Raw genomic sequence first — 17700 nt, 5'->3', positions numbered from 1 at the left:
CTGTCCAATCAAGGCACGAAGGGAGTGTTAGTAAGAGTTCCCATCTGCTTGGTTGTGCAGTAGGAGAGGACCTAGTTGAAGGTATGAGAACTCCCTGTTATGGAACAGCCTGTTCCTAAGACAAGAATAGTCCTAAATCTTGTGGTTTGCCAGAAACTGGCTCTTCTAGAGGACTTTGTGAATTGTTTATTGCTCATAGGTGCCTCTATTAATCCAGCTATTGAACAATTAGTTCTACACTCTTTTCAATGTTGTAAGACATTCAGAGTTGTGCAGGAGCAGGCAGCCATGGAAATGGAAATTATAATACTAATAATAAAATTAAAGGAGCAAACACATAAATAAAAATGGAAAGTGCCATTTGTGATTGTAGTTATTATTACCAATTATTATTACTGGGTATTAGTGTTTCTTTTTTATGTTTTTATTACCTATAATAATCAGCCTAACATTCCTCTGGACTGAGGTGGGATGAATCACATCAATAAATAAACAATAAAAGCATCTATAAAAAATTCTAATCTGTTAGCAAGTCTACAAAAAAGGAAGCAAAAAGTAGAAATTATACATACCAGGCTTATGAACCATATGGATTTGCTTAAACATTGTCTTATACCAATCCTTTGGTCTGTCAACAGTCTAAAAAGAAATTAAATTTTAAACAATTAGCAGATAATCAGTACAAAAGCCAGACTAGTAACAAAGTAGGAAACCATTTATTTAATTATTACACAGATTTATATAGCCTTCCAACTCATACATACTGTAGGTGACTCAGGGCAGCTTACAAAATCTTAAAAATCCACCATATAATAAACTCCCATAAAATATTTCACCCACCATGGCAGCAACAACACAGTTGAATCAGCCACTTTATTGGCTTCATCTTCATTTTTTTGTTCTCAGGCTCACTGGCAAAACCACATTTTGGGGGCATGTAAGAAAAGCAACACAGTAGGGGCCAACTATATCTTATGGGAAATGATGTTCCATAAAGAAGAGGCCACCACTGAGAAGGCCTTTTTTTGGTCCCACCAGACATACATCCTAACTGATGGAATGTTTAACATACACTACCTTCATATCCTGGTGGGCCAGGTGGATGTTATCGGGGAGAGGTGGTCCTTCAGATAGCCTGGCCCCAAGCCATGTAGGGCTTTAAAAGTGATAATCAGCACCCTAAATTGTAGCCAGAAGCAGATTGGCAGCCAGTGCAGGTCCCACAGAAGAGGTGACACACATGCAAGTCTAGGCTTGGGCTACTTCATTCTGAATTAATTGAAGCTGCCAAATATTCTTCAAGGGCAGCCCCATATAGAGCATATTACAATAGTCCAGACATGAGATGAGTGGGTGATTAATAAAACATTAGCAAAGTAGTTCATTTAAGCTCTTGATGAGTCCCCATAAATAGTTGGCATGTTTTGCTTGGTTTAGAGTTAAAATGACCCAACATTTCTTATCCAGCTCCTCTCTACTGCGCTTCCTCAGTGAGAAAATTCCCAGGCAGGATTTTGGAAGTGGCAAGGCATAGCATAATGCTAGGGAAAGACATTCCTCTATATTCCCAGAAAGACATTTTCTCATCTGCAAGCGATGTGGTGGCTCTGTAGTTAGAACAGAGGCTTGACAATCAGCAAGCCTGAGTTTGAGACCTGGGTACTGCAGGGAGGGATGAGCTCCCACCATTCGCTCCAGCTCCTGCCCACCTATTAGTTTGAAAGCACGTAAAAAGTGCAAGTAGATCAGACATGTCAAACACAAGGCCCGGGGGCCAGATCTGGCCCGTGAAGTGGTTTCATGTGGCCTGTGAAGCCATCCTGGAAACAGTGAGGGAATGGCCCCCAATGCCTTGGCCCTGGCCCAGAGACCCTCCTTCTGCCAGAGACCCTCAGATCTGTCCCACTCCTGCCCAGGCCCCCATAGGCACTCTTGATGCGAACAATGTAGAGCTGGCCATGCCCACCCAGTAGGCCATACGTACTCTAGCCACGCCCACCCAGTAGGCCACGCCCACCCTGGCCATACCCACACGTCCCCTTGAGGGCAACCGCAATGCTGATGCGGCCCTCAATGAAATGTGAATTTGACATCCCTGAAGTAGATAAATAGGTACCACTTTGATGGGAACCCACAGGGGATGGAAGATGTGAGTCTCCATTGGGTGGTCCCCAGGCAAAGGTGACATCACCAGCTAATACTTTACAATCAGGAAGCAGCCCTCAGCTGCCAAACATCTATTGTCTTTGAAGCTGTAGACTCCTGGGTTTCTGTACATTGCCATATGTTAAATAATAAATAATAATCTCATCCATCTTGTTTTCTCCTGCCCTGCTGCAAGACAGGAGAAAGTACTTATCAGGCTTTGGTTACCAGGCAGATTATATGCTTGCATAATCTTTTTTTTCTTTGGGCAAGAGAAATGCAATAATCACACCTGCCTAGAATTTAATAAACACACACAAACATTTCTAGGAAAGCAGGTATTGAAATCAAACTCTGTCCACATCCTTATTATTTAATGCCCATAATTTTCTTGAAAAGTTATCAGCTTTTCTTTGAAAATTCATCACAGCGAGATAAAATTACAACAAACAAGAGCAAAACAACCAAAGTCTGCTGCTAACAAGTGTAGTTTTAAGAAAACATACTTTGTAAAGTATTGTGTTTGGAAACAAACCCATATCTTCTCTTAAACACATGCTAATAGATAGTTAATCATGGTTAAAAAAAGTGTAACTTTCCAAAATTTTGCATGGTGAAAGTCTATTGGATAGATCACGTAAATAAAATGTAAAAACATGTACAACCAGCATAACTGGAAATGATACAACATTATCTTGTAATATGATGTAAATATGCCACACCTATGCCCCTATACCCTTTCTAGAAACAGATTAATTACTGCACTATAATGAAAAACATATAGGGCATAATTTTATTAAATGGAAATCATGCATGCATCTGTTCTATATATCTTAATGTTTGCTGTTCTATATATCTCACTATTTGACACTGCTTTTAAAATACACTCTGATATTTTTATTTACAAAAGCTTCTACATCTGAAATGATTTATTCATACATTTGGGGAGGGGGAAAGTCTACACTATCTAATTCTTCACTTTTACTATGTATTAAGAGATCTAGAAATTATTTATTTATTTATTTATTTAGTTTTCTATACCGCCCTATTCCCGAAGGACTCAGGGCGGTTTACAGGGCAATATTTAAAAGACAATATAAAATTAAGATAAAAATAGAATTAAAAAGAATTAAATTAATCAATAGCCCAATAAAACAATGTTAAAAAACTTGAAACTAAAAACCCCCTCAGTCCAGGCCAGATAGATCGAAAAACCAGGTTTTCAGGTCCCGGCGAAACGAGCGCAGGTCGGGGGCATATTACAATAACTTTCTTTATATACATAAACTAGCTTCTATTATACTCAGGATGTATTTTAATATTCACACTGTTTTGGACACCAAAAATACACAAATAAAATTATATGAAATCTTTATATGAAAAAATCAAAAGGCCAATGTTTTCTATAGCTAGTTTGTTGGAATCTGTATTTTCCAAAATAGCTTCCAAGATATAATAGATATTTTCATACTTTGTAGTATTTTCAGTGGGCAATTATTAACAATAAGACAATTCTTACATTGGATTATTTTAAGTAGGACTTAATATAACTGCTAAAATTATCCAACTTATAATATTTTATTTCCATCCTCCAGAGGTTTATAGGGTGTTGAGTTCCTGTAAGCTCTTGGAAAGTGATCAGAATTCCTAAATGGGCAGACATTATATCTTACAAAATTGTTTTTCCAAATCCTTGGCTGAAAGATACTTTTGTTCAGCAAATGGTACAATATACAGTAGTCAACTTTGCTGCATTACTAAAACTGCCTTGCAGCTGGCTTTTACTTGATGAAGCCAAAACTTTTAATGTCATACTTTATTGCAGAAGTCAACATGCTTAAAATATGGCTTCTTTTCATTCAGTGTTCTGTCTTTGGGCAAAGATACCAAAGAATAAATATGCATGATTATTAAGTACACAGAAGTGCATCGTATTATGTTTGTCCACATGAAATGAACAGATAAATTATTTTAGGCATTCAAATTATTGGAAGGTTTAGGCCAAGACTGTTGAGATCCTCTGAGCTTTGCTTTATCCACTAGTTCTACTTCAAAAAAAAAGCATGGGTACACCTCTAATTGTTAAAAACAGCAGATCAATAAGAAGTTGAAACAAATGCCATTATTTCAAATGTAGTATGTTTAATTCTTAATTAACTGTTTAGTACTCAGTGTTTATAGGTTTTCTTATCGTTGATACTTCTAGTGATAGTGAGTCACATGCAGTTGGGAGGAATCATGAGGTTATTTCAGTGCCAGACACCGATATGCTAAGTATCCTCAGATATAATTTTCTTTTATACCAATCCTGGAATCTGAGAATCGTGGAATGAATGAAGAAAGGCTACAGGTAAATCCTGGTTAACTGGAAGTCATAGTCACTGTGGCAACTAGCAAAATTAATTTCCATGTCAATTAAGGGCCACTTTCAAAGTTACTTTTAAAATAGCAATGAGCACTTTGTCATCCTATGAGTCATCCAGGCACACTATAAGAATTATTAAAAAGCATATTAATTTCCCAGCATAGAAGACTATTTATCATAACTGAGCTTGAACAGAGCACTTCATACATATTTAATGAAAGGCCACATAGAACAGAAAACACATTTGATTTTAAAATGATATACTTTTATTTTCTTCTATTTTTAAGTGCAATGGAACTGTCAGGTTTGTTTAGATTGCAGCAGTTACCTATTACCTTACTTATTTACTTATACATTTTATCAATCCACCTTTCTTCTACAAGCTAGATTTGGAGATGTATACATTTTTCTAAAATAAATTTTAAAATGATAAATACATTAAACTGTTTAAGTTAGGTGACGTATGTAAATATCCACTGCAACTGAAACACTAGTAGTATTGTACATTCACTTTATTTGTAGCTTAAGGTGAATTTGTGTGTATTACATTTTTAAAGCAACTTTGTAAATAGATCAAAATTGTGCATGAAATATAATGCTTTATAGTTCTCATCTGCAGCTGTACTGAGATATACTTCCAAGCACACTTTCCCAAGAATAAGCTCTTATAAATTTAGACTTCTGAACAAACTTATATAGAATTGAAGAAAGTATCATAAAATATCTATTCAATGGGCATATTTTTTTTTCAAAATGCTAACCAAAATGGGATATTATTACAAATGTTACACAACCAATAGAATTTGATTTGAAAGATTTTAATATATAGCTAGCCATGTGCCAAGTCCATTAGATGCAAATTGGAGGAATTTAATTCATCTGTCAATATAAGTAGCCATTCTATATAATCAAGCTGTGGCTTCAAAAAATCATAATAATCTCCTATACATCCTTAAAGAAGACACACTTAAGGGAAGCAAAGATCCATTTAATTCCCACCATTTTTAGTTTTTAAAATGTATTTTATCTTACCTGATCAAAACTTCTCCATCAATTCCCCCCTCCCCTTTTGCCCACCCCCAACTTAATCTCCACTGGAGCCATTGGCAGGCAAGCTAACTCCCACTGCTTCCGTAGGACTGCATTGCTCAAAGAGTCACCTGAAATCTGAAAGGCTTTGCTGCTTTCATTCCTGCTCCTCCTTGTTCTTTTATCCCTTTCGTTGAGAAGATTGGCAAACTGTTCTTTCTACCAGTTGCAGCAGCTACTGCTGCCGCCTGTCCCAGACGGAAAGGGTTGCTGGAGCAGCAGTGTGGAAAAAATGCTTCAGCCTAACTGAAAACAAAACACTTCACTGTGGCATCCTAAAAGCACTCAAGCACTAACTAGTGGCAAGCATTCAACATTGGCCTGAAAATGTACTTTCCTCTCTGCTTCGTTCTATGTCAGCAAAGGAAAGAGCCCAGTTCTGTTCAGTGCTTCCCAGTACTACAGCTAAGTCAGACACTCTTTAGTAGGAGGGTGTTTACATTCTTTCATTCATTTTATTTCTGTTGACTCATAAATGCAAGGAAGGATAGGATATGCAAGGGCATCTTGATAAAAGTGGCAGCAAGTGCCAAACTTTGAACAAATTTTAAAGGAGATTGAAAAGATGGAGCAATGGTATAGTGCAGATGACAAATAAATTAAAACAGAGCTTTTCAGGCACCTGTCTCTTTCCCCACAGTGACTCTGATTGTGCATATTTTATTTCATGTTATATAAAGCCAGGAAGAATGTGAAAAAGCCATCATCAACAAGACATCCATTGTATGAAGTGCACAAACACAAAAACACACACACATTTCCTACCGTTCTAATTGCCGTTGGAATTCCTGATTCATCAACTGGCCCAATTCCTGCATAATGTGGTGCTTTAATGACCGTGACTTTCTTTTCTTCCTCTGAAGTTCTACAGATCGGTATGGTGGTGGTGGTTGTGCTGCTGCTACTGTCACCGCCACCAATAGAGTGTGCATGCTGTAGATACGTCTCTGCAGATTCTACAAAGATAACATATAGCTGTACAACTGTTGCACTGCCCTGCTTTGCCTGCATATTCAAAAATGCATTTTCACATGGCAATAGATACACATAGATGATCTTTGTTCTACTAGATGGAAAACAGAACAAGAACACAGCAGACCTTAGCTCTCCAGTCTTTCGCTTCAGATGCTGGAAGGCTTCTGTAAATCAGAGCAGATGATTTGGGCTGCAAATGTCAGGATGACCACCAGGTAGCAACAAAGAGATAATTTTGTGAGACTACCTTGTGGCCAAACAGATTTTTGCAGCCTAAAACTGGTAACCTTACATTCACAATAACACTGGTTTATTTTATCATAAAACTCTGAACGATGCATAATTGGCTGAGTTATAATCATAAATCATTGTTTACAAACCATAATGATTAGGAAAGAGAAGACATTTTATAATTATAAAGTCCTAATAAAGACACATTACTTTGAACAGAAACCTCAACATGTAGAGCAGTTGCTGTAAGGGCTGTTGCAAATAGTTTAAATTTATTTATTTAATTACTTATCACATTATTGAAATTACACATCTCCCTCACAGGGGGAGGGAGTAAAGTTAAAAAAAAAAACCTCCCCCCTCTCTTTACCTTTTGCTAATTTTTTAAAATACAAAATTAAATCTGACTTAAGTCAGATATTTTCACAGAAATAGATTTGATCAAAGGCAATATGTCAACATTCTCATTTTACAGATGAGAATGATTAAGACCAATTAGCACAGAAACAGCCATGGCAGTATATTGTTAATGTTCAGATTTAATTGTACCACTCTTATACAATTCTTGAAATCTGAGTGTCTTATTGATGTATGGCAACCTCGCTCATAGTTCTAAAGAAAACTCAACCTATTTATCTGGTCTGAAGTATGTAATTTTTAATTAATGTTTATAGTCAAACTATTAAATTAATAGTAAGGGTATTAATATTTGACATCAGATCTTTTATTTAAATTTGCAATTTATAAATAAGATAGCCAGGAGCATATATGTTAAGGCAATTTAGATTAAGCATGCATAAAATATCTAGATATCTGGGCTTTTCTCCAAATATGCATAATACTAAATTTAGAGAGAAAAAAAGGAACATTTTTCTATAGCCCAAGAATGGCAAAAATTGTCTGCCTTCATCATAAGAGCTTAAGGCATAACCAGACATAACATCAAGGGTATAAATTCAATTAATCTATAGGCTTTTAAAAATGTAAATATAATATACAGAAAGATAGAAAAGGCATTTTCGGAAGCTGAGGGGAGAATTTTATCCTTTGCTTTACCGTAACTGTAGCAAATAAAACAAAACAAACAAACAAACCTCAGAAAACCTGTCCATAACAGGAAGGTTATTTAGAAAACTTTCATTAAATCTGTACCATATTTTGACATATATCTAACTATATATATATATATATTCAAATGTTTCTTGCCATATTAAAGCTCTAAATTATAATGCATAAAAGGGAGGAGCAGATTAAAAAATACCAAAAAAATTCAAAAGGCATGAGGACCTGAAATCAAACTTCGTGAAGGTTTAGTGAGGTACAGTAGAATATTAATTTAGAGCAGGGGTGTCAAACTCAATTTCATTGAGGCCCGCATCAGCATTGTGGTTGCCCTCAAGGGGCCGGGTGGGTATGGCCAGGGTGGGCGTGGCCTACTGGGTGGGTGTGGCTAGAGTGCATATGGCCTACTGGGTGGGCGTGGCCAGCTCTACATTGTTCGCATCAAGGGTGCCTATGGGGGCCTGGGCAGGAGTGGGACAGATCTGAGGGTCTCTGGCAGAAGGAGGGTCTCTGGGCCAGGGCCAAGGCAATGGGGGCCGTTCCCTCACTGTTTCCAGGATGGCTTCGCGGGCCACATGAAACCATTTCGCGGGCCGCATCCGGCCCCTGGGCCTTGTGTTTGACATGTCTGATTTAGAGGATAAAAATTGACAGTTGAGTGGAAGACAGCATGGACTGCAGCAGGTGGAGCAGAAAGAGACTGAGAGACATAAAAGAGGTGGGGGCCCTGTTCTCATTTGTGCAGCCACAGCACAAGCAAGCTTTCCTCACTTTTTAAAAAAATATTAAAATATTTTCTCCCTTCTCTGACTCAGATTGAAGGACAGAATCAAGGTATATAAATAGGTAAATTTTGTCACCAATTGTTCCAAAGAAAGGAGAGGTGAGTGACAATGACTGGGAGCAATGGCAGTAAGCAAGACTGGAATTGCCAGATTTCATGGTTGTTTGGTTTTCTGCTGACTTAGGGATGGGGTGGGGGGGGGAGAAAATTTTAATTTAGCAGAAATAAATGACCCAAAATATGAGTAAACTGGACTGTTTTTAAATGTTCCCAGGAATGAAGGAACATAAATGTTTATGAATAAACCTGACTTTTTGGTGAAAGTTGGACTGGATAACACCTAATAGTTTACAGATTTCCCAAATAATAATAATTTTTAAAAAGGATTTTAAAAAGAGGAAAAAGGCCATGGCGGAGTCTGGGGATGGAGTATAGCAATTGATGCAGGGAATATTAAAAGAAAACTTTATGGGACAGGATTCAATATAATGAAATTGCTAGAAATGTAAACATGCATATTTCACATTACAATATTTTGTGGCATGGACTCAGTAGCTTTATTTACACAATCTGTAATACACTGCACTTGATTTAAGTTCAGCTTTATGAAGAAATATTTAATCCTATTGAAATATTTAATTTCAACAATTAAAAAACAACTATTGGGACAACAGTTGTCATAAATTCATATGGACCTATAAGCTTAATTTACATTGTGATGGCATGGATACAGTATGATGTATTTAAAAGTTTCACACAAGCAGTATATTTCCACTCTCACTGACCAAGCTTACATATTCTTAATTCCAAATGACCTAGATAGACTTTCTTTCCAGGGATTTTTGTAGCAAAATATGCCACAAAAACCTGCTGTCGAATGTTATGTTGAGAAGGTTAATATTCTCAAGTCATTTGGAAGCTAAGAAAAAAGTGGCAATGTGTGGCTTTTTTCTGCTACCATTATCAGTATGTGTGATGGCAAAATAACAGCAAGAGCTGGAACCTATTTTGAGAAAAGTGAACCATGAAGCACTCTGCGTGGTTGAATTCAGGTATAATTTCAATTTATATTCCTATTAATCAGTGAACAATGCTTATGGATTAAAGAAAGGTGTCATTTGCATGCCAAACTCACCCATTGTCCTGCTCTGTTGCAGGAGAGAGGAGCTTGAACTGAATGAGACTGGTGGAGAGTATGCCAAAGAAGGAGAGAAAGGCCTTTGAAAGTAACTCATTGGGCAGGTTGCCAAGTTAGAATTCCCATTCACTGTTATCTGAGCCTGAGAGGAAAGAAACAAAACAAAAACAAAATCCCAAAATCATATCCAATCATAAGCAATTAACCATGGAGGACTGAAATTCACCATCAATATAAAGGATGAAGGAGAGAATGGTAAAATTCATAACAGTAGCCAGTTTTCCAGTGTTTAGCTACAATCCATAGTCAATCCTAGAATTATGAGGATATTAGTTTGTTATATTTGGAGTCCTACTTTTTATCAAAAGCTCATGATACCTTACATAGGAATTAGATTTCTCTTTGTTTTATCCCAGAGCAAGAATTGTGCAGAGTCTGGTCTGAGAGAGACCAACTAGCCCATAGTTTCTTAGTAAGTTTCTGTGGCTGACAGCAGAATTGAACCTAGATCTTCTCAGTTTTAATACAACATCTTAATTATTACATCATATTAGGTTTCACAAAGGCCTCAGTTAAAGTAGCATTTGAACAACTGCTTACAAAATGAAGAGGATAGTCAAAATTGCTCTCTCCATTCTCCTGAGGATTTAATTTTTGTTTTCCCTATACCTGACTCTTATATTATTCACTTGGAGTTCTCCAACCCAAAATACCCAAGAAAAATAACCAGATTTCCTTCAAGTAACAAAAATCAGTGATTATTGATATCAGTGAACAATATGTAGATTTTTATAAGAATTTATACACTGCCTGCTGAATTCTGTTAATATTTCTATTTTCTTTGAAAGAATACCACCATTTTAGATATGATTCCATTTATTATGATTACAACTTTTTCAACATTAATGGGTTGCTATTTTTTAAAAAAAATTCTGACGAGCTTGGGGCCTACAAATCCTTTTCAAAAACAGGAAGAACTGAAAGATTATTTTGAGTGATGTGTCATTTTGCTCTTCTCTATACTTATAACTGTGTGGATGGAACTGAACTTGTACTGTACTATGGCACATGATAAGGAGAAATTACAGTATGTACATAGGTATTTAAATTTTCCAGTGTAAATATACTGCACTGGAAGCAATTGCCTCTACTCTCAACTATTCTTGTAAATGATGAATGTTGTTCTACAAACACCAGGCTAACTTAAACATTTTCATGGATCCATATCAGGTTATGATCTTTGATTAATATTGCTCTAATTTTTGATGGGTCATTTAAAATGTAAACTGCTATCATTTTGTAATAATTTGTTTTATTATATAGAATAAAGAAGTCATTGTCAAAAATAGGATGTTGGTCATAATATCTTTCTGTTTTGTGTATTATTATTATAAATTTGCCATATTGTAATATAAAAAACAGGCATAGCTTTGATCAAACCAGCATATTGACTTTTTCACCTTACCCTGCACACACTCCTATGTAGACACTAATTTATGCCAACCACACAGCTGTCATCTATAAAATGCATAGAATACCTGCAAGTTATAGGAATAAATGAATCCTATGCTCAAATTGTTGTTTTAACCTGGGCACAAATTTTATGTACTCATTTTTTGGATATATGTCTCCTCCTTCTCTCAATTTGATGATAGGATAAATGTGTTTATCACCCATTTATGTAAAGATTTGGGCTTTTAGTCTGTTATTTTCCTTTATTTTTAAATATATAGTAAAAAAACTCACATGCACTGCAGAAATTGAAATGTAAAATTATACTTTATTCTCTCTATCTCTTTCTCTCTCTCTGACACACATATATGCACACACACAAGCACACATACAAAGGGCAATGTTAGGTTAGGGGCAAAATTTGACTTAGAGTCAATTTTATGCAGTCAATGTTTATAAATAATAGTTATCAAGAGCCTTGGTGGAGCAGTGGGCTAATGCCTCCTTAAGTAACACCAGCTGCCTGCAATTAGTGCAGGTTCGCATCCCACCAGGCTCAAGGTTGACTCAGCCTTCCATCCTTCCGAGGTAGGTAAAATGAGGACCCAGATTGTTGGGGGCAATAAGCTGACTTTGTAATAATGCCGCTTGGGGTGTGTGTGAAAGGCCTAATAAGCAGGCATATACATAGAATGAAGGCTACTGCTAAGCTTGTAAGCCGCCCTGAGTCTTCGGAGAAGGGTGGGATATAAATGGAATTAAAAAATAATAATCAAAGTTGTGTTACATGTGTGCTCTTCAAATATTTTAAATTCCATTGTAGGGGCATATTTAGATTTCTTACTTTTTTCTCATTTGTTTTCAACTTGCCTAAATATTCTGTACATATACATTGGCATCATATATTAGTCTTGCTTATATTCTAAACACTATTCCTCTTTAATATGAGGGACTGAAGAATTATAACCAGTAGATTTATTCAGGGTAGTTGAAGCAATTGGAACAAGGGTGTGTTGCAGTGAAAAAACTGACACCAAAATATAGACAGCACTGACAAACCTCTCATGCTCATTCCACACAGACCCCACTTGGCAAGAGGCCCAATTGACATTCCCACCTCCCCTTTCTTGCAACATCTATTGCTGCTTCTAGCCAAAGCCAATCTTCCAAACATTAATGCCCTGAAGGAGGAGGCAAGCCAAATTGGTCATTTTTGTAGCTTAACCTGGTAAGGAAGAAAGTTGGATGTGGGAGGGAATGAGGAGCCAAGGTACCAAGGTTTTTGGAGTGGGATGAGGAATCCAGAAGGTGTGGGATATGGCAGAAGTTCCCACCAATAGAAAACTAACTCCCACAACTCAAAACTGTAATTGCAGTATTTTTCTGAATCAGGTTCCAAGCAGATTAATTTTGGAATCTAATCAGCTCAGATTTACAAGACAATAAAATTACAAACTAAAAATGCTTGTGCTTTAAACTTCCATCACATTTCTGTTACAATCAAAATTTAATCTTGCAAACTGTAAATTGGAGTTAGATAACACACCAGTGACAGAAGGCAAGTTTATGCATTTACCAGGTAGAAAAAGGCATTTGAATAGCTTTTGCAACAGTTAACATCAGGACCCATTAGCACTCCCCAGAGCCCACAAAGCAGACAAAACTGTTGTTTTTGTCTTTCTTTGCCCTGAGATATTTGGAAGTTTGAGGGGCCAAATGGATGCCTTAAACCTTAATCCTTTAGTCTTACCTCCAAATAGGAATGCTTTTCTCCATTAAAGGCAAAACAATGCCTTAATGCTCTTTCACACCTCCCTCAACCTCAACACACAAAAAATCCTGTTGAACACTTCAGCATCATCCAGTTTGGACTGCATCACTGGCCTTCCCATTGCAGGTCCTCAATCAAGACACAAAGTGCAACCTCCTAGTTCTAATTGATGAGGTAAAGAAACAACTGTTTTTTTATTTCACTGATATTATAAAAATTACCATTTTTGAATATTGGAATTATGTTCCTCCCACCGTATTCCTTATTGCATGGATAAAGCTCAAAATCTTTACAGCTCAAGATACTACCCACATGCCAATTAATTAAATGAGGTAACAGACCAAAAACTAGCTTCTTTTCCACCTTGACAGCACGGTTGAACAGAATGGAAGAGAAAAGAGGAAGGATAATTACATGAGAGCTGGCAGCAGTGGAGGTTAAGGTGGTGCCATCAGACGCAGCAGACGTCTGGCTCAAGGTTGGGGAAGGTGTTTCAGAACAGTCAGTAGTATCATAGTTACAGCTCTGTAGCTCATCTAGCATGGAAGCGGAGAACTCGCTCATTGGCTGAGAGGAGAACTCACTCATGGCTGACACAATAGAGTCAGTTTCAGTCTTGTGGAGCACAGTGTCAGGTACAAGGAAGGGGTATGGATAGGATAACTGTGAAAGGGCTGGGGTTCTATAAATGGGTGACGGCCAAAAATCATCAGATGGTGGTAAAGGAAATGACGTTGCATGGGTACCACTGTCAGGTGAGAGTGAGGGTTGGTGAACAGGAAGCCTGGGAAGAGGAGGAGGAGGAGGAGGTGGTGGTGGTGGTGAGGGAGGCAACGGTGCAGCTTCAGCTGACGTTTGTCTGTGTGTCTGGGAAGCATTTACCTCCATCACATTGGCAGTCACTTTCTGGTTTCCAAGCTGAATTTTGAAAAAACAAACAAACAATCAAAACATAAGAAAACATATTACTAAAATTGATTTTAAAAGGTGCTTTCCTTTAGTTGTGCTCACGAGTATACCAAAAGAAAAAAAAAGACACACACTCTGTGTGTGGCTTTTTCCAAGCTTTGAAAATAAAAATCAGGTAGAAAAGAAAATAAAGTTTATTTTAGAAGGAAAACATACTAAGTGAATTTGTCAAGCAGTAACAGAAGCAACGCCAGAAACTATAGTGTACTGAATAAACATTTATATTCATTTCCTAGGCTTAAATTGTTTGAGGTTTTATTTAAATTAAGTTTGATTAAGCTTAATTTATCATTAAAATTAGAGGGACTTTTTAAAAAACACATAATTGCACCTCCTTTTTAATAGAAATAAACAAAATAGGCCCCAGTTCCTAAATGACTCCTGTACAATGGTTTCAGTGTATGAAAACTCTGGATTGTACATTAGGAGTGTAAAAAGTACATGCCGTTTTTCATAGACTCAATGGCAAAAAGGACCATGATACTCATCCCTTTCATGTATAGAAGTTTATGCCATGAAGACGAAATGAGATTGATTGTGCTCTCCTGATATTTGAATCTGGTTAAGAGAGAGAAAGAGAGAAGCATGTGCACATATGTAGGTTTCTCCTCTTCAAAATCCATCTTAATAACTGGATGAGGGTGCTGGAAGCAAGAAAAAAAAGGCTGCTTGTAACACCAGGGGCAAAATGAAGTCCCCTGATTTAATTCCTCCTTCATCTCGTGTAATGTTTCCACTAAGTAATCAGCAAAGAGGAACGGGTTTACTGCTTATCTAGACTATGTGGAAGGAGACAACATGGAACAAGCTGTTTCCACTAGCTGAAAGTTTTCACATAGACATCTTTCCCATTATTAAAATACAAATCATTTGGAAGTACACAAATTTCCAAGAGCAAAAGCTCCAATCCTAAATTTCATGCTAAACTCACATTTTTCAAGGAGCCTAAGACTGCTGAAGGCTTGACTCAAAATCAGCTTATGTTGGATAGATGTGCATGTAATATTAATACACATGAAAGAAAAAGCTATATAAGTACATAAGAGAAAAATATTTGTGTAAAAGTAATATGGTCATTAAGGGACGCGGTGGCTCAGTGGGTTAGGACGCTGAGCTTGTCGATCAGAAGGTCGGCAGTTTGGCGGGTCAAATCCCGAGTGCCGCGTAACAGAGTGAGCGCCTGTTACTCGTCCCAGCTTCTGCCCACCTAGCAGTTCAAAAGCACGTAAAAATGCAAGTAGAAAAATAGGGACCACTCCGGTGGGAAGGTAACAGCGTTCCGTGCGCCTTTGGCGTCTAGTCATGCCGGCCACATGACCACGGAGACGTCCTCGGACAAGCGCTGGCTCTTCGGCTATGAAACGGAGATGAGCACTGGCCCCTAGAGTCGGAAACGACTAGCACGCATGTGCGGGGGAACCTTTACCTTTTACCTTTAATATGGTCATTAGTAATTGCTCTAATAAACAATTAGTAGAAAAGGGATCTAATTTCTACATGAAGAAAATCCATCTTTCTAAAGGAAATGATACTTTGGGAAGGAGATGGGAAATAAGGATGAAAGACCTTTTACTTTGCCTTCTTCTCTGAAGAAATTGCTGGGCAGGATCTATCCATATATAATTAATGTAGGATTACAGGGCTTACTATACATATATTTGCCTCATCAAAATAATTATACTGCACTGTGAATCTGCTATTTATATATGCTCTATTTCGTTTAAGAAAAGTGTAGAGAATTTTAGAAGCCAATATTAAACTGGAAGGATGCAATAAAGAAACCTAATGATCTGAGCCATGATTATAATAAAGGCCTATAATTTACATGTTGTAATCAAATAATAGATATACTGGGAATGAATAAACAAACTGGCACCTTGATATTAATTTTTCATTCTCAGATTCACTACTAAAGTAATAGATAAAGTGGTTGGTGAAAACTCCTTGGTAGATGCCAGTAGCAAGAATATGTTCAGTTATTACTTACACACTATGAATCATGCATAGATAGGAAAGTACTCTTGATTTTCTCTTATGATACATTCCCCAAATTTAGGAACTGTTAGATTGTTTCAACAAATACAAGCTTTTATATTAAATATTTTATAAAATAAACAAATACATATTCTTATATGAGTATTGGTGAATGTACAGCAAATATATCATTTAGTGTTAGCGCAAATGTAGTTTCCCTCAACACCTGAAGTGGTAAAAGAGGAAATAGAGGAGAAGACTAATGTAGCTGAGATGCCATTAAGACCTCTGAATCCTATGATTTGATGAAAGACAATCTTAACTGGGCTCCTTTCTTTATCCCCTTCCTAATAAACCATGTCTGATTTGGGGTATCCTGATTTGGACAATAAAATGATAAAGTTACCCCAGCATCAATTTCTGCTATTTGTTTTGTCCCTTCAGTGCACAGAAGAAACAGAGTGGAAGGAATTAAGAAATGTATATTTTCTCATATAAGCTGAAATTCTTGGAAATTCTGGCTTATTGTGACTTGTGATTTGTTTATATTTTCAGGCTATATGAAAAAAGCACTCAATGTACTATTGATGATTTTACAATATATTTTTATACATTTCCTGTGACATAATCTCAACAGGTGGCAGCACCTAGCAGACCTTAACGTTTGGAAACTGAACAGGGCTGGATACGATTTATATTTGGTTGTAAGACTTTCAAGAAATATTATACTGGAGCTGTGGGCTACATCATCTGTGAAGCTGATCAAATATATTGAAATTAAGCAGTAATAGCTCTCTACTATATTGTTTTGAATAAAACTAGCCATTAACTTCTCAGAAGATTTCAAAGGAGTAATAAGTCTCACATAATTTGTAAGAGTTAGGAATTCCTTTTGTGTTTCCAATTTATCTCCTACCTTCTCTGTGAGTAGGGGGACTGTAAATTTCATGGAATTTCCTGTTAACTTCCCAAATATATACATTTTCTCCTGAACAGAATATAGGTAGCTAGTAGGCTTTTAGTTGACCTCTGTTTCTAATTCTTACAAAACAGCTTTTTTTGTTAGTGTTATAAAGAGAGCCTTCAACTTTCTTTGCTCAGTTTAGATTCCCACTCTCTGGGAATACAAATTACTTCCTCCAATAAAATGTTCAAACATAATGAAGTTTATTACTTCTTAAAATATACAATATCTGCTAGGAAGAGATCAGCAAAAATGGTCTGGTTGGACCACAGTAACACATAGCAAATGTAACCTGTAATTGTTTCCTAGCAATGCATCATTTATTTATTTGCTTACAATATGGGTCCCATTCATAGAAAATTACCTTTGCATGAAAAGGTAAGATAACAGTCATTTTAATTCGTAAGTCTTATATATATATATAAAATAGCACTTTGTAACTACTGCTTGAAACTCAAATACTTTGGCCACCTAATGAGAAGGAAGGACTCACTGGAGAAGAGCCTAATGCTGGGAAAGGTTGAGGGCAAGAGAAGAAGGGGACGACAGAGAATGAGGTGGCTGGATGGAGTCACTGAAGCAGTAGGCGTGAGCTTAAATGGACTCCAGAAGATGGTAGAGGACAGGAAGGCCTGGAGGAATGTTGTCCATGGGGTCGTGATGGGTCGGACATGACTTCGCAATTAACAACAACAACAAAATTACTGCTTGGGAAATTATAGACACCAAAATCCAAAACCTAATTCAGAGCATGCATAATCTATTTGGGCAGTTCATGGAA

General features: G+C 36.9%; 1 protein-coding gene across 1 annotated transcript in view; it reads right to left on the bottom strand.

Annotated features, from left to right (window-relative positions):
* SORBS2 (sorbin and SH3 domain containing 2) overlaps window positions 1-17700 on the bottom strand; it is a 178514-nt gene that overhangs the window by 63514 nt on the left and 97300 nt on the right. The window contains exons 9-12 of the mRNA XM_081332252.1: window positions 13427-13930; window positions 9787-9931; window positions 6365-6555; window positions 573-639 (exon numbers count right to left, since the gene is read on the bottom strand). Coding sequence (XP_081188378.1) covers window positions 573-639; window positions 6365-6555; window positions 9787-9931; window positions 13427-13930 — 907 coding nt within the window. The remainder of the gene's footprint in view (window positions 1-572; window positions 640-6364; window positions 6556-9786; window positions 9932-13426; window positions 13931-17700) is intronic.

The sequence above is a fragment of the Vipera berus genome (assembly GCF_964194415.1).
Source record: "Vipera berus genome assembly, chromosome: 7".
Classification (NCBI taxonomy): Eukaryota; Metazoa; Chordata; class Lepidosauria; order Squamata; family Viperidae; genus Vipera; species Vipera berus.
The sequence above is the reverse complement of the archived record's forward strand: the minus strand, read 5'-3'. Positions and strand labels throughout refer to the sequence as shown.